Source organism: Branchiostoma floridae, chromosome 1, assembly GCF_000003815.2.
Source record: "Branchiostoma floridae strain S238N-H82 chromosome 1, Bfl_VNyyK, whole genome shotgun sequence".
NCBI lineage: Eukaryota > Metazoa > Chordata > Leptocardii > Amphioxiformes > Branchiostomatidae > Branchiostoma > Branchiostoma floridae.
Window position 1 is genome coordinate 12838531 of NC_049979.1, and position 17613 is coordinate 12856143.

At 39.6% G+C, this 17613-nt stretch overlaps 3 protein-coding genes across 6 annotated transcripts in view; 2 read left to right on the plus strand and 1 right to left on the minus strand.

Moving 5' to 3' along the window:
- LOC118422086 (transmembrane protein 229B-like) overlaps positions 1-1389 on the plus strand; it is a gene marked incomplete in the record, with an annotated part of 2070 nt that extends 681 nt beyond the window's left edge. The window contains 1 exon segment of the mRNA XM_035829628.1: positions 1-1389. Coding sequence (XP_035685521.1) covers positions 1-67 — 67 coding nt within the window.
- A 2796-nt stretch (positions 1390-4185) lies between these two features.
- On the minus strand, positions 4186-11210 carry LOC118422082 (3-hydroxyanthranilate 3,4-dioxygenase-like). The gene is made up of 10 exons (XM_035829614.1): positions 10984-11210; positions 10217-10295; positions 7934-8017; positions 7688-7794; positions 7322-7411; positions 6816-6859; positions 6455-6603; positions 5999-6067; positions 5379-5461; positions 4186-4912 (listed from the first exon to the last, which is right to left on the minus strand). The coding sequence occupies exons 1-10, from the start codon at positions 11133-11135 to the stop codon at positions 4843-4845; spliced, it is 927 nt and encodes a 308-aa protein (XP_035685507.1). The 5' UTR covers positions 11136-11210; the 3' UTR covers positions 4186-4842.
- Positions 11211-11333: 123 nt separating this feature from the next.
- The window catches only part of LOC118422062 (DNA repair protein RAD51 homolog 2-like), a 56830-nt gene continuing 50550 nt past the window's right edge, over positions 11334-17613 (plus strand). For all 4 annotated transcript variants that reach the window (XM_035829573.1, XM_035829590.1, XM_035829599.1 and 1 more), the window contains exons 1-6: positions 11334-11611; positions 12952-13065; positions 13337-13453; positions 13870-14006; positions 14140-14259; positions 14587-14770. In XM_035829573.1, coding sequence (XP_035685466.1) covers positions 11525-11611; positions 12952-13065; positions 13337-13453; positions 13870-14006; positions 14140-14259; positions 14587-14770 — 759 coding nt within the window. In that variant the 5' untranslated portion in view covers positions 11334-11524. The remainder of the gene's footprint in view (positions 11612-12951; positions 13066-13336; positions 13454-13869; positions 14007-14139; positions 14260-14586; positions 14771-17613) is intronic.

Below are 17613 nucleotides of genomic sequence, written 5' to 3' on the forward strand. Positions count from 1 at the left end.
TGGGCTGATCACCCTGGAGTACGCTCCCTGCTGGTTGGTGGGCTGTTCATCGTGGAGCGCTTTGTGATTGGGAACACCCTGAAGCTGCGTTACCAGGAGCCGCCACGCATGGGCAACGGAGATATCAGCAATAGGAACAGTAACTTCTCCCCATTTGCTCCCTGTATGTGATACATTAAAATCTTTCCATAGAGAAAAAATATCATACTGGAAAGAGACTTAATGTATCATTTCTCAGGACAGACACATATGTATTACTTGGGGGGACTCCGACACCGTAAGTCTCTCTTGTTATGTTTTTGAAATATGGATTCTATGAACTCATAACTCTAAAATGTCATGAGTTGGTCAACTCCCCTTCATCACTGCCTCAAGAACAAAAAATCCCCTTAAGCATATGGATTTTCCACACCCCAAATTTGTCAGAAATTATAAGTAAATAAACTAAGTAGAAATGGAGCAGTGGATATGCCAAGATTGGGTCTACAGAGCTACAGGGGAGACATGTCTATCAAACAGACAGGGGAAAATTGTATTTCTAACATTTACTTAATGCAAAGACGCAGCCTAATTAGATGTCAGAAACACCAAACTCATCTCTTCCAGAATACTCCACACTAAAGTTTAGAATAGTAAGCCTAGGACTGATAGAGCCATATCAGTGGTCTTGATGTCAACATGTACTGGTATGTGTTGTGTACTTGTAATGTAAGGGGATCTCATGTTGACATCGAGCAAAAATACTGTATCAACCATCATTCAGGATACATATAGATGACCTTAATCCCAAATACTTTTGAGGTCAAGTCATAAAAAGGAAGTCAAGGAAGAAAAACAAATGCTTGGTGGTGTGTGTACAACTGACACTACCGTAAGTATTTGAACAGCTGTAGGTTCAGTGGAAGATCTTAACACAGAGATATGTAATTTGTCTGATGCATTTTGGATTAAAATGTTATAAATGGTCGCTTTAAAGACAAGAACTGTCTCCCAGCACCCCTGCTGGCCCCAGTCAGACATATATATATATATATAATGTTTCCATATTGGAAACAATATACATGCTGATGAAACAGAGATGAACACATTTGTGCAAAGTGTTAGATATTTATGACTTCAACCTTGAACATGCATGGAATATTGTACATAGATATATATTTAAACAAGATATTTATAAGATGTAAACCAAGTCCTGTTCCAAATGTTATATATCACATGATGGTCTATTTAAGAAGTGACATGAGCGTTGACTGCAGATCTGGAGTGATGAAGTAATCCTTCAGGGATGGCAATATATTAACTATGGGACCACAGGGACAGAAGAAAGAGACTTTACCACTTCATTGTGTGAATCTTTAAGGAAATAGTATGAGTTACGTGTTTTGTGAAGCAATGCCTTTTCAATGCAATTCTTTTATGCCAGGAAATATTGCTCTAAGTTTTCAAAATGTTTAAACTATGAAATCTGGCTTCCATGGAATCAGATTCTTGCCTAGGCTGTCTGGTGCTGTGTGTGTGGTGCACGATCGTACCTTGGAGCTGCACCAGGTACTAGGGGATGTTAATATGTTGATTGTTGCCAGAATTAAGAGTTTATAGATGTCAAAAACACAACGTAGGTATAATGATATTTACTGTGATATGTTAACTTGTGAGGTATATATTTATTGAAACAGATGTATCCCTCTATCCTCCAGCCAGCCTGTATGAAAACCTGGGCAGTGTCCTGGGGCTTTCCTTTTCCAGATGTTAAACCTTAATAGGGTATTATAGAATTCTGCCAGGACACAAATGTAAGGATGCACTGCACACATGCTCCAACCTGTATTGACAGGTTAGCAGTGCTGCATCTTTGGTTACCATAACATGCTGATAAAAATGCATGGTCAAAACATACTTGAAGCAAGGGTGTAACATTACACGTATGTTTGTGTCTCCTAGGATAGAAATAGTGCTAGGGTAAATATTCATGAGGGCAGGTGAAAATGACCTCCATTATATGCCAATAAGAACATGTAGTTTTTTTTGGCAAACATGCTTAAATGATTTAAAAACATATTCCTATTTGAATAGAAAAATCCAAATTATGTCTGATTTTAATTTGCCATCAGTTTCTGTTCAGAAAATATTCTTTGTACTGCAGTCTGACACTTTAGAAATTGTGAATTGGTTAGCCTGTATAACGGGGACTGCAGTGGCTTCAAGGGGCCCCTAGGCCTCACTGTAACTAACAGAGGACTGCTATGCGTGCTATTTAATCAGGGAAGCAAGTGGTCACATGGGACGTAAATAAACCAAGTTAAAAGACAAATGGAAGGGAATTTTCCAACTCCCAAAACGGTTAAAAGTGAATCAGCTCCAAGTCTACTTGAAGAGGTTAAAGTCAGAAAATGTATTGTAACTTCCCTTTAGTCTTCTTGGATTTTGGACAGAATCCTTGAGATGAGAAGTAGGAAGAAACAAAAGAGTGCATTTTAATTAGTCCTGTCTAAATTCTAGCCTGTTAAAATTGCTCCTAGGGCCCTGGATAACCAGTTTCTTGCACTGGCTACCTGAATTCCAAATTCCAGACAAAACTCTGTTGTGGCAAATAGTATACCAGAAGACACAACTGCATTTCTTTCTAAAAAGCCTGTGGAGGTTAGTTTGACACCCAGCCTCATAATCATTTAAAAAATGCTAAATTTTTGTTGCTTCTGTTTCAACAATTATTCAAACACAAGACCTCCCGACCACATACCTCAATACCTGATACTGGCAGAGTATAGGCTTGAATCAAGCAGAAAATTACTTAATATGTTTCTAGGGACAGCAGACATATGGTAACCACATAGTGGCCATGACTTTGTGCAATGTAACGTGCATATAGCAATAATTTTAGCTCTCCTGATAAGTTTGGGAGCATCCTATTTCATGTCATTTGTATATTGTGTGTTGGACAAGTTCATTTAAGTTAACAGTGTGGAACAGAATGTGCATTGTAGTACATTGATGCAGTTTTTGATGTAAAAAATATGTCAATGTGATTATGTGGTTTTGTGGAAAGAAATGTCAAGACAGCATTATAGTATGTAAAATAGTACATCTGTATACATTCAGTTCAACACAATGGCATTACACAAAATTAGTCACATTTTCAGGGAACTGATTTTGGGACCAATTTTCCTGGGAGGATTGTCTTCCAAGAGTAATGAATTAATGCAATTTGGCAGAGTATGGAAATACAGGGCCTATATAAGTACAATATTGGGCTTGTCTATCCAATATTGCAAAAGTATTATCCACCAGTTGTTACCCTAGCCCTGTGCACCGTTGAGTGCTATTTTGGAAAACTTCCAAATGTCATAAAAATGTAGACACTAGAATTTTTAATATTCATGAGCCCTAGAACTAAAAATTAAATTTGTATGCTCCAATGTTATGTATCATCATGTATTATACATGTATTTATAAGCTGTTTTACTAATGTAGTGTTTTGGGATGAGGAGGGATTTGTGATTTTCCCAGACTTTTAACAAAGATCTGTTACAATACAGAAGTTGGCTTATAAATGTTCTCGCACATATACATGACATATTAAAGAGGAGCTAAGTAAGATTCACATAGACGAAAGTCTGCATCCTTTGAAAATTGCTACCTGGTAATGTTCTGTTGACTTCACTAATAACAGTAAAACAGTGCATGGTAATGTTGTGTATGTGTGTGTATTGTGGAAGGTTGTGGGTTGTACCATCAATGTCTTTGTCTAGCTCAGTAACACTGGATTACCTGCAATAGAATTTGCCATAATCACCCGTGATGTTCACACTATAAATAGTTACAGTGTATAAGCAGCTTGTTATGCATAATTTAGAGATGACAAAGTAGATATTCTGTCTGTGGATACACTGGAGAGTTGAAGTATTTGTGGTATCTACCCATCATTGTTTAAAAGAAGAAAAAAAACATGCAGAGCTGGACTCAACTGTACGACATTTGGAGAAGGCAATAAAGGTTTCCTGCAGTGGAGCAGCTTGTGGAGTCTTGTGTGGTGAAGCTGCATGATGTAAACTCTAGATTTAGGGCAAGTGTTTAGGAGATACTCTCCGAGCAGAGATTAGGCTCTGTTTTTATGTTGCGAAAACCATCATCTACTTGTATAGCAGTTATCAAGACACATTGCAGAGTACAACTTAAAAGAAATCCAGAGAGGAGCTTTGGGCTAATGTTTAACATGTCCATGATGGTTAGAGATGGATAAATGACAAGCATATAACCTTCACATTAGCTACTATATGGAATAAAAGTAACTTCTCATGGTATTATAGTACAAAATATTTTTTATTATCTATCTATTCCATATCATCTTTCCCTCAAAGCAACAATGGTTTTCTTGGAAATTCAAAATAAGACTTGCCAAAATTTTACAGTTTACAATACAAATTTTGCCTTTAGTTAGAAAGTAAAACTACAATTCTTTTTACATACAAGTACTGTAGTTCAGAGTATCACTAACTTGTACATCAAAATTTTCAAGAGGCATAATTCACTAGATTTCAGTGTAAATGAGAGCAATGATGTTGAAATTTGAAGATCATCTGTGTCCTAATTATATAGACCCCAATTTACAATGATCAAAGGCTAGATATGTCATAAGTAGTTTACCACATCTTGTCTCTCATTTTTCCTCAGAAATGGTTAGAACAAAATAATTCCAAAATGATAGAAGAGCTTGATAGTCAAATGACGTATCTAACCAATGTTATAGAGGTTTAAGCTAACATACTATCTGAAATCTTATTGTAACTCGAATGCAGTGTGTATGGTTCAGTATGCTATCACTTGCTGCATGTCTCAATCTTCCTAACTCTTTCTGTTAAGGTCCTGTAGGTTAGCCATGCACACTGCTCCCTCTGTGCCCTCGTACCTGTACCTGCAACGGCAAAAGCACAAGGCAATATCAGACATAGTAATAATTACCAACACAGGATTGTACAGAATTGCCCTGGTGGGTGAATCTTGACATCTGCATTAAACCATAAGGTAGCTTGATGACAAGGGTCAGGATAAACGGATAATTTTCTCCTCAATCATCATTAGAAACCAGCCAATCTGACCATGGCAGATTGGTTCCTATAATAGCTGCACATGTTACACCCTGGCATTACCTGTCCAGCATTTATAACCCTGCAATTTCATCCGTACTGATTACTATGTCAATATACAAACATCGACCCTTTTTTATATGCTGTACCCTGCTTGCCATTTTAGGTACATGTAGGTGATTCTTCTTACTCTCAAAGTCAAAGTAGCCTTTGGTTAGTTTGGTATGAAAGCTGTATTGGTCACCAGGTTAGGGAGACGGTTGTATGGGTATTGCATCATCACAGCATACTCACATCTGTCCTGGAGCGATCAGCAGACTGTCGTGTGCCACTAGGTTATGGACTCGGTCCCCAACTGTCACCTTGGCCTCACCCTCCTGAGGAGAAATGGTATTGTAACAAATATCAAAATATAATACGATGACTTATTGCAGCAACCATCTATAAAGGATAATGGTGTAAGTAAATGAAGAATCTTAAGAAACTGGTCAGTGACATTGAAGTAATTTCTCAAATAGAAGAATTTTTTAAGCAACATGATTTCTATGTGGCACAGATGTTCAACACCTTATAGCTGTCTTTACATATATACACTGACTGTTAAAAAATCTAGACTTAAAATGTTAAGCCAATCTTTACAATGAAAGATAATATGGCCTGTGTATTGTGATATTCCATTTCTTAATCACAACAGGCGTTGCCTAAACTGCCAGGCATAGCGATATATCTAGGAAGAAAGCAAACTAGGAGATAACATGGAATGGTTCCTGGGATCACCAAATTCCACTTAAACTGCCACTATACTGACAGACTGCTTTCCAGAGTCCTATAGATAGGACATGTATAAAAGTCACTAGAGGTGATCTAGAGCATCAGGTTTTAAAAACCATGGCTTTTCAGAAACTATGGCTTACCAGTTGCCAGAGCCATGTCTCTGCTGTAGCATTGTTGCCCTCCGCCTTCCCACTTCCAAACATCCGGGTCTACAAGTGAGGTAAGGATGGGCAATCATGGATAGATATTAGTCCATATTCTGCCATTTTGTAAATACATTGGCTGCTACCATTCTATCATCATCATGTATTTCATTTCATTTACTTCACTCTGGCACGTTCATGACGGTTAGACATCCAGGGAAACAATATTTCAAAAATCTGTACAACTGGATAAAAAATGGAGAATTACATCTGGACATTTCAAGTGACATCCATCACTATTCTTCAGCATCACTAGAATGAACTGGCAGAACATTTCAATAGAAATACATCTAACTAAAACACAATCATACCAGCCACATAGTTTTGCAGAATCACTAATTGTTACTGTTGCAAAATTTACTGTACAGTATACCTAGATACTAGAACTCAAACCTCAAACTGGAACTTGTCCCCAAACATGGAGACACCTCCATCTTCATCCAGGTCCTTCCTGTGCTCCTGCAGCCAGTCCTTCAGTGGAAATGGCTTCATCACAACTGTCTTCATGTCAAGCTCAAATGGGAGGTTTGCTTGAAGTTCCTCTGGATACAACAGTTGGGAACATTTAAACTGTAACTGGAAAAGTACTGGAAACTGACCAAAAAAAACACTTGAAATGTGGGCAATAGAAAAATGTTCCACATGGCGACATGCCCATTAAATGGTCTACAAACTAACAACAAGAAAAAACAGTATGGAATACTGTGTATATTTCCTTCATGTGAAATGTGATAGAGATAGCTACAGCATATACCTGGAATTGGCTTTCCTGTCTTGAACTGTGTGGAATTGAAGTATCTATGGATAAAATGAAAATTAATATGCAAAAGTAAAGTTACCAACCAGCCAATTTTTGTATTTTCAAATGCAGTTGGAAATCAAACAGTGTAAGTGAAACTTACATGTACACAAAACTCTCCTTACAGGGTTGAACAAGTCTACTAGTCCGATTGTCCCGGACAAGTGAAAGTGCTGATTGGGCAAGTGCATGTCCTACCCCACCTGCCCGATCGGGCAAGTAAAAATTTTCTATGAGTGAAATTTCGATATACTTGTACTTGTTATTTTTTTTTTTTACAGTCATGGTATCAAGCAACACAGAAAAATAGAGACAATACTGTCAATAGTAAAAGAATTTCATCACTGGCAGTGAAAATACAAAGAATAATTTTTTTAATTAGGGGCAAGTGAAACATTATATTTATGTACTTGCCTGATAGGACAAGTGAATTTAAGAAAACTTGTTAAACCATGCCTTACCCATCAATGATAGGTTTGAGCTCAGCGCCAAGGTCAGTACAGTGGAACCATTTCTCGTACAGCCTCTCTGTGGTCCCGTCTATGAAATACCTATCAAAGAATATAATATGCAAATCTGGTTTCTGCTACTCAGCTGGGTAGTCTCAAAGAAAGAAAGTTAATGTCTCCTTATTCAATACTTGATCTGTAATGCCATAATGTGATAATGAAATAGTATATGCTGACAAAGGAAATAGTATATGCACAAATGAAATAGTATATGCTGACAAACTGAATTGTACAAACTGAAATGCATAAATAAAACTGGTCCCAACATTACTCAGAACACTGGAGAAATTCTACATGCTCCCATGTCTAACAGATCACCTCAGTCCATCAGTCTCTCCAGATGCCCTCTCTCTCTCCAGCACCAGTCCAATGGTGTTCTCCTCACGCTGGGGCGAGTGTTGGATGCGAGCTGGCAGGAGGAACACCTGCAAAAATTTTTTCTAATTGGCCAAGTTCCTCTACTTTCCAAATATGTTTTATACTTGCCTAAATAAATGGTAAATACTATGAACTAAGTTACAAACACTGGTACATGTACATACAAGTAGAGGTAAAGCACATTACCTCACCCTCCTTGATGACCACATCCTTATGTTTCCCCTGCTCCACAATCTTCAGACACATGTCTCCCTTCACCATGTAGAACAGCTGCAAAGGTACAGAACACAACCACTGCAGTTTTTCTATATCCTTTCAATAGTTTCAGAATCACAAGCCCAAATTAAGATTTTTTAAAGTCTTACTTGAACTTTCTTTGTTGAAGATGTACACATTTAATTTTATTGCATGCTTTCTTTCCATACGTTACAATGAACAGTAGCCACAGTGACAGTTGGAGGGCTTCTTTTGCTTGCAGTCACTGTCTTATAGATTAGGCCTATCAATAAATGCTACCTTCTGTCTGTACTTTGTATGTGGCACTGTTAAAATAAATTATTAAACAAATGAAAAATGAAATAATGAGTTTTGTGTTTACCACACTGTTATGTTTTGTAGTCTGCCCCCATGTATCAATGTAAGAACATCGTCAAACCCAGCTGGCAGCACCACGTGTCTTCATCTGGGCCATCATACAAACCTGCGTGTCTCGTACACAGGGAAACTCTAACGATTAGTGAGTGGCATGCAAGAAGCTCTCACATTCTTATACATGAAGATTATCCACAAACACCGTGCCTGTTGATAGTTGTAAGAGGGTCTGCATGCCTTTTTCCGCTAAGCGTTATGAGCCATTTTAATTCACCGTTAATCGTTACCGACCCGCTCTAATTCAACGTTAATCGTTATCGGTATATTCTTCGTGAAGCGTTATTGGTCGTTTTAATTCAACGTTAATCGTTATTTGTTATCCCGAATTCACCGTTAACCGTTACCAAGAAATTCTTCGTAACCCGTTATACTATACAAAAGAAGTCAAATGCCAGATAGAACCCCTGAAAATGCAGGAAATGGCGTTTCAAAGGGTCCAGATTTCAAAATTTCTCCGAGCCTCCCGGCCTTCGGCTCTGAACATGGTAAAATATGTTGCGGAAGCGTCGCCCCAGGGCTCTTGCCAGCGTCCGTTTTTCCGTCAATTGACGGAAATCTGCTGCGTCTGACGGAAATATTTTAAAACCAATCCGTCAACCTTGACGGACAAAAATCCTTGGTGGAAGCTACAGGCGGCTTGGGGACGCCGTCCACGGCCGTAAAAGCCACACACTGTTTGTTTTGCTATTGTTATGATTGTTGACAATGTGTGTCGGCGCCCTTTTGCATACGATTATCTCATTAAAACCCGTTTTTCAAGGTCTCAGTTCAGTCCTTCTAATTAATTTTCGCGGTTTTCGCGACGATTGTAATTGGCTGACGGAAAAAAATTTCGAGCTGGCTAAAGCCCTGCGTCGCCCTCAAAACTTTATCACTCATACAGATTTCAGTGTCAAACATAGCTAAGTTTTGGGCAAAAAGTTCTCCTAGAATGCAGAAAATGAGGTTTCTCCGGACCTCCATTGAAACGGCTTGCGCCTTTGGCGCTCACGACGACATGGCGAAAATATGTTAGGGGCGTGGGTTTTCGCACAAAATCAACCTTTCTTTCTAATAAAATGTCATTTAATTTAGCTTCGTCTTACGGCAAAATCTGTCCTTCAAAATGCAGTAAATGGCGTTTCAGACGGTCCAGATTTAAAAATTTTCACGGAACTATATTGCAACGCCTCGTGCCTTCCGAACTCGAATTGGTAAAAATATGTCGGGGCTCTGGGGGTGGAGGCATGTGTAATTTGATGAAAATGTCAAAATCAACCTAGCTTAGTCGGTCGGCAAAATTTGCCGAAAATGCAGGAAATAGCATTTAAGAGGGTCTTGATTTTAAAATTTTTCCGGGGGAACATCCGCCCGGACCCCCCTTGAATGCGTCGCGCCTTCGGCGCTCCATGTGCTGAAACAATAGTTCAATCCACCTCCCCCCATAAGAACTTTGCTGCCGCCGTCTCTGTGGCGGCCCGGGAACTCTGCCTCCGTCAATTTACAGATGTCATGGACATTGTCCTTGTCATTTCTCCGGGTTCTGGGCACCTTTTGCTTCTCACGATGTATTTTCATCCATTGATACAAGGAGATTGATATAACTACTCTAGCGTTGTATAAATAGGAATGCACGTCAATGTTAATGTTATGCTTTGTAACTCATTCTGAATTTACCGTTAAGCGTTACCGGGCCTCCTGAATTTACCGTTAAGCGTTACCGGGCCTCCTGATTTCACCGTTAAGCGTTACCGAGACCCCCCCCATGCAGACCCTCTTGTAATGTATAAGACTGCAAGCAAATAATCCCTCTAACAGTTGCTGCGGCTGAACAGTTACCTCTTCTCCCTCCTCTATGTGGTAGTCCTTGCGCTGATTTGGTCCCCCGACAAACATGACCTTCAACTGCCAGTTGTGCCTGCATGATAAAATAAAACAATCTGAACTGAAATTTTCTTAAACGTACCATCACCATAATTATCTTGATGAAAAATGGAGATATTGTTTTGTGTGTGGGGTGGGGGGTGGGGGTGTTGGTGCATTTTCAGACTTTTGCATACCTCAGAAACCTCTGGACGGATTATGATGACATTAGGTATGTTGGTAGGTGTTGGGAAGACGAAGGTTTTAATTTTGATTTTGGCCCCTCCTGGTATGCGACCTTGACGTTGATTACTACAGCAGAACTTCCATTTTTTGGTACCTACTGACCCTGATGTGCTGCAGTCTTGATTTCTTGTTGCAAGTTAGCTTGTGAGGTAAGGAAGAAGTGGTGTGCCATAGGCCCCCTAGCAGCTTACTCTTGAACTGCAGGGGTGTTTTGTCATTATCATCCAAGGAGAATAACTTAACAAAGGAATGGCAGATTTCCATTATATTAAGTATGCGGGTTACTTAGACAAAGATGCACAAAATGAAGTGTACATTATACATTACCAAACCATCAGAATATTTCATGGAGATATGAGGTCTCCGAACTCTTATCAATTTGTTTTACTGGGGAGTGAGGATATGATGAGGCCTACTACTCTACTCTAGTAGGTCAGGTTGCCTTAAGTCAAGTGAGGGATAGAGTTCTTCGGTGCAGTAAGTAGAGCAAGACTTACATCATTTTGTTGCAGACTGGAGGCAGGAAGAACTTCTCGTTCTCCTCCAGCCATGACTTCGTGTTGACGGGCTGAACTTGCCCGTAATCCCGGTTTTCTTCTGGTACGATCTTGCTCGTCTCCGTATTTTGGTTAGCCATGTTGGATTTCATTAGACAGAAGTATCCATTTTTAGGTAAAGGTTTCTAACTCTTTAATAACAAAATACAGCTTCAATCACTGACAGACGTCTTCTGTAGATTTGTTCATTATTTGTGTAATAGAAATAGTATTTCTGCTATAAAAAAAATCTTTTAAGTGCCACCATGTTTTAGATTTTATGATTCACGACTAAACATGCTCGGGATTTATCCCTGTGAAGTAATGGTACATGCCAAATTTACCCATCAACCTCTACGGCGAAGTGGCGGTAAGATGTTTTTGAAACCGAGACGTCCAGCTGGGGTATCGGAATTCTCATGAAACTGCTCCAGATAACGTTGTTCTTCGACTTATTTTTACCGCTTAACAATTCAGATGGCCTCCTGAAACGATATCTACTATGTCCTTGAGGAAGCTGAGACGACTGGGGCTTGAGCCTGAGCTGGTTGATCGTCTTGAAAGGCATAAAAAGTTATCATCTTGTCAGGTAAATAATCATCCTGTCACGCATCAGCAGGGTTGCTGGAACATTTCATTATTTGTTCATTTACGTGTATTTTTGGAACTCGATAACGTGTCAATGTTTCGTTTGTCCGGCTATGATAAATTTAGCAAAACAAAACAACTCAGAATGTCAGGAATTTCCAAATACTTTCGAAGATACATCACCATGACCATTCTGAGAATGCATGCACAAGGTCAAAGTTGAAGGCCCCTGATGCATTTAGCTTCCATTTCGGAATTCAAGTGAGCAAGTGAGGGAATGCTCTGATAGTGCCTCAAAATAAGATGCAAGTTAGTTTTATTGTTTTGCGCCGTAAGTTTCCATTTGGAAATTGCGATCAAACGTTAACCCAAACCGGCCGATTTTACTGTAACGTTAATTTCAACAGTTATCATGAAAAATTGCCACACCTTAAAAAAAGTATGAGGTAGTCTTTATAGACGGTTTCTAGTCCTTTCCCCGTCACATCTTTTCCCGTCATTATCCTTTCCCCGTCAGTGTGGATGTTTCCCTGTCAGTGGTTTTGTCAAGTTGTGTTGAATCTGAGATGAATTATGTAACTATAAAGTGTTATGTGCTAGCGGAACCACCGTGAGTCGGCGCGCTGTAGTCAAAGCACGACAATCCCAAAGACTGCTGGATTACAATATATAGAGGCTAACAAACTATAAAATTCCTGACCAAAACCAATATTGAAAGGGCGCTTATCTTGTTGGCAGACAGAATGACAGACACACACACACACATGCGCACGCAGACAAAAATGCTTGTGAAAATATAACTTTTTAAAAAGGTATGAAGGGAAAAGACGTGACAGAAAAACGTCCCACATGACGGGGAAACATCCACTCTGATGGGGAAAAGGTCCTGAAAAATTTCCTGATAGGTTGTGTTATAATTTTAACACTTAATATCCGTACACAAAATAAAGCGCTTACCAACAAGCTTTCGATCAGTCCTCTGATCCTTCTCAAGTTGTAATGACCCAAAACCTAAGTCACACGGAACGGAAGTGTGACGTCAGTAAAGGGTCAAAGGTGCTAGGTAGTCGGTATCGGCCCCCGTCTTGGTTGAGTCCTGATAGGTTATAGACCTGATTGCCATACTGTTTCCAGAGCCTACATAGGCCAGCTCCTCAATTCCAGGGCCAACATGCCCGCAAGGGGAAATTTTACCACAGCCACATGTAATGTCAAGGTAACACAGACGTTATTATTAAACAGATGTTGAAGTTGAAAAAACAGTGCCATCTTTATACTACTGGTATGTCGTGATTGTAAGGACTAGCATACACAAACCCATCCTTTTCTTGGCCTTGGCAGGATATTCTTGTGAAGATCCATCTGGAACTGCTGCACCTCACCAACCTGACCCACTCAGATGTGCAGAAAATTGTGATGACTGCAAGCAGAGCATGTGCACCGACAACTACAACAGTATGCAATTTTCTGTGCTCACTGATTAAGTTATATGTCACCTTTTATTGGAAGAGGATGAAATCTAGTATTGACCCTAAATGATCTAAGTAATGGCCAAGAAGAGTACTAGATTCTTTAATCATAATTTTGTTACTACATTTTGCATACAGTATAGGTCAGCATTAAATAAAGGTTACTAGTAATCATTAATGTATGTTTAGGTTGGGACAGAGAGAGGAGCTTACTAGTAGTCAGTCACAAGTAGCTAAATCAATGTTCTGATAAACAGGCTCTCCAGATGAAAGAAGCAGGAGTCAGCAGTGGCAGCGCTTCCTTCTTCTCCACATCCTTATCTGGGCTGGACCAGGCTCTACATGGGGGTATCCCAGCAGGCAGTGTTACTGAGGTGAGTTTCACCTGCACTTTGATTAATATTGTTATTTGCTATCCAAAGTATCAGTAACATGTTATTGACTTAATACAGAAGTTACTTGAAGTTCAACCTGTTGGTTCTATGTTCATATTTTTTTTTCAAAATGTAAGTATGCTCTTCCAAGGCTAACTGACCAGTTGTTTTTGTTCAGGAAAAGTCTTTTTCAAGTCAAGAACAAGAATGGGGCCTTAGGCTTTGCAATTTACTTGTACCTCTCTCCCTCTCTAAGGGAAAGGGAAGGAGAAAGTGTCTTCTTGTACTTCAAGTTCAATGTGTAATTCAAGTGTACTTCTATTCAATGTTAAATATTGCAAACCTCTAATGTAAAGATAAATATATAGACTATAGAGATCAGAGTTGAATACACACTGAACCATTTCTCCACACAGATAGCTGGCCCAGCCGGCTGCGGCAAGACCCAGTTCTGTGTCATGCTGTCAGTGCTGGCGACCCTGCCTTGTGAGATGGGAGGGCTAGGGGGCGCTGTTGTCTACATCGACACCGAGTCTGCATTTAGTGCAGAGAGGTTAGACAAACTTGTCAAAATTAGAAGCAAGAAAAAAAATTAAAACTTGCAGAAGAGGAGAAATATGTGTTGTTTAACTTCCAGCTCAAACAGACTACTCATGTATTTGTGCTTTCTTCCTACTTCCCTCCAGACTTGTAGAAGTTGCTCAGTTCAGGTGTCCACAGCACTTCAGCAGTGATGATGCCTTCTACAAGCTGACATCGCAGGTCTTTGTACATAAGACTCCAACCTGCACTGACCTGTGGAACAGGTTTTTGTACATTTTCTGCTTGTCTAGAAAGTTATTTCATGTAGCAAAGTACTAATTAGTAAATAATGAAGTTGATAAGATGCTGATACAATACACAATATAGATATGTTGCTGCAACATTCATAGCATTAACTTTGGTACTTATCAACATATTTGTATGTCCCTTTGCCTTTGGATGGGAATTGCAAATAAAGATATCTTTAAATCAAGGATTCATTATTGAGCCTTTTATGTGACAAAACAGACTTCTCTTCATGATTTGTTGGTCTGTTTTTAATTCAATTGTCGTACTGTTATTGATGTTGAAAATGGATCTTTCCCCCTCAGACTGCAGTCTTTAGAGGAGGAGCTCATACAGAAGCGAGTTCGCCTGGTGATCCTGGACTCAGTAGCCTCTGTGGTGAGGAAGGAGTTTGACAACAGCCTGAGAGGGAACCTGTCCCAGAGGGTCAAGTTGTTAGCCAAGGAGGCCGCTCTCCTCAAGTACCTGGCAGAGTCCTTGAACATCCCGGTAAGTGTACAAAGTCATGATTGTTCCTTTCGTTCTTAACAGCTTTTCTTCACAGACAACGATCAGGTACATGTATTATGACTCAATTGCTACAATGCTCTTGTTTAGTTGACGCTGAACATCTGATTGTTGCTGTCAGGAAGAAACCGGTAACTGTTATGGAGGAATACCAATGTTTTAAATTAATGCCTGCATGGTAGGTACTGCTGAAAGGTGTTCATGCTGTCTATTAAATTCACCTTAATTTTTTAAGACATTACCTTTCAAAGATACATGGCAGGTTTTTATATCCAAACAAGCCATCGTCAGAAATATCAACGGAAGGAAGAAGACAAGCTATTATCGTCAGCTGTTTTACGTACCTGTAGTTTTTTTAAAGACTGCTAGGGGGCACTTCTGGACCTGCCAGTGCTTTTCCAATGACCAGTTATATCAGGTATACAGCACACTATATATAAAATTCACCTGTCAATGCCTAATGTTAGTTTGCAAGTGACAAATTTATCGAAAACATTATATTTGTACTTTGAACTATCAACAAGTTGCTGACTTCAAGCTTTTCCAGTGACATTTGAGAAGGTTGTTTTCTTTAATTAAAAGTGCTTGCCTTGTGTTTATTTAGATAAATAGGATCAAAATACATGTTCAGGTAGGATTGAACTCTGCCCACCTGTAAACTAATTAAGTGATGATTGTGTTACAAAGTTTGATCTCTTGGAGGAATGAAGTTGAGCCTATGTAGACATTATGCCTTTCCAATATAGAAACAAAGCATGGATGATGTTGAATTGAAGAGGGTGTCTGATGGGTGTGCAGGAATTTCTTAATGAACATGTTGTTTACTCCTTCTTTCAGGGCATGCCCACATAAATACCAGTTTGGGGTAAAAGAGCCCTGTAAATGCCTCCAGCCAGGACAGGTTGTTATTAGAGGGAGATAGTGGTCCTTGAATGATAACACCTGTGGTTGCCATGCCATGTTGAATGGCCCACATGTCAGGTGGGACATCCCCATGTCATCCTTAGAATGACCACACCAATAGGGACTGTCTTGAAATTCTTTTTATTCCTTAAATGAGATCTTTCCATTTGTTCTCCAATAGAAAATGTCTTTGAATTTTTCATCAGGGAAGATGATAATGTTATATTTGCACTTCACCTTTATTTGAATACTTCAGTCTACAGTTGCATTTATTTTTCTAGGATTGGTGAACATTTTAGCAAACTGACTTTGGTTGGAGAAAATTGAATATTTTGAAAATATGCACAACCCACAATGCAGGACATGATAGTAATGGTGGAAGAAGGGAGAGGTTGTCAGGGAGAAAATGCCTATGCTGGGATGCATGGTTGGTAGTGAGCGGAGGGAGGTGTCCCAGGGATACTGGTACTAAACAAACACCCAGGTATAGTCAAGCCTGTGTGCTGACCCAAGTGTCCAGCAGGTGGTGATGAAACCTGTAGTGTCATGTAAGAATTGCTGGGTGGCTCCCCTTTCAATCGCTGGAAAATGCCCAGCATACAGCCGCTCATGTGCATTGCCATGGATATCAGTATAAAGTAGTGCAAAGGTGTCTACCAGCTGTGGTATCTATTATCTGTACAGGGTTTGCCATGTAATAACAACGTATCTCTGTTCTTGAATTCTTGAAATAGCACAGAAGCTTCTCACTGTATATACTGAGGTTGCCTGTTCGTCTGTCTTTTGATATGTTGTGCTTAGTTATGATGACTTTGGCCACATCTTTTAAGTGATCAGAGCACATCAGTTTATAATGATCTTCCTGACTGTTATATATTTTCATTTACTAGTAATAGTATGTACTCTGCAGCTGGAAATGTCATCAAAAGCCACTTCAAGCAAGGAAGATTATATGAATATTTTTATTTACCTATTCAAATTCATCAAGCATTCCTTCAATATAATTACTTACCATGTTATGTACAAAAGTTGAAACAAAGCTTTACTGTTTCTGAATGAAACCCAATCCCTTGAGGAGCTGTGCTACTGATGTTGTTATAGCTATTTTATTGTTCAACTCAGGGTGCATTTTGTCTCTCAACACAGTCAATTAAGGGAAAAGAAATGTTTTCTTTGCAAGTAATTTTTTTTTACAAATTGTGTTTGAATCTCAAAAGATAACATACAATTCTGTGCCTGGTAGGGGCTAATCAACATAATTGTTTCATCTTAGTCTTACAGTGAAAGTAAGATAGGTAATTCAAAGTGTGTGTTCTTACTATGACTCTTAGTATGCTACTTCCTCTGTGTCACAAATTGTGTGAGTGAAGCATTAAAAGACATAGGATGGAAAGCTTGAAAAGTCAAGTTGTCAGGTCACAGTGCATTGTCCAGTGTGATCATCCATAGTCTTAGTCCCAATAGAGGCTGAAGGAATGGGGTCAGCCCTAATTGACCAGCCTTTGGAGAAATTTGCCCTGCAGATCTTAGGCAAATGAAAGTTGCCTCCCCCTACACCAGTGTTTCTTATGAGCTGTGAGGGACACTGGGTGGTGGGCTGATGGCACAGTTCAGATGACAATGCTGTTTGCAGGGAATATTTGGGGAGCTGTGCATCTATCAGCATATGGGCTAAGTGGATGGTGGTCGTGTGTCCCCTCTGTGGTGGCGCAGCGGTGGGGAGTGTTTGTGGACTATGGAGGAGTGTGTCACTCTGGCCAAACCACATGGAGACTGTGGGAAGTAGCAGGAACTGTTGACATGTCTGCAGACAGGTGGTCTGCCTCAGTGGTAGGACTCCACACTGTGGTGTCAGTGTTGAATGTGTGTGCACAGCCACATGCCACCGCAGTGATAGTTGCACAAAAACAGGTGTACTGGGA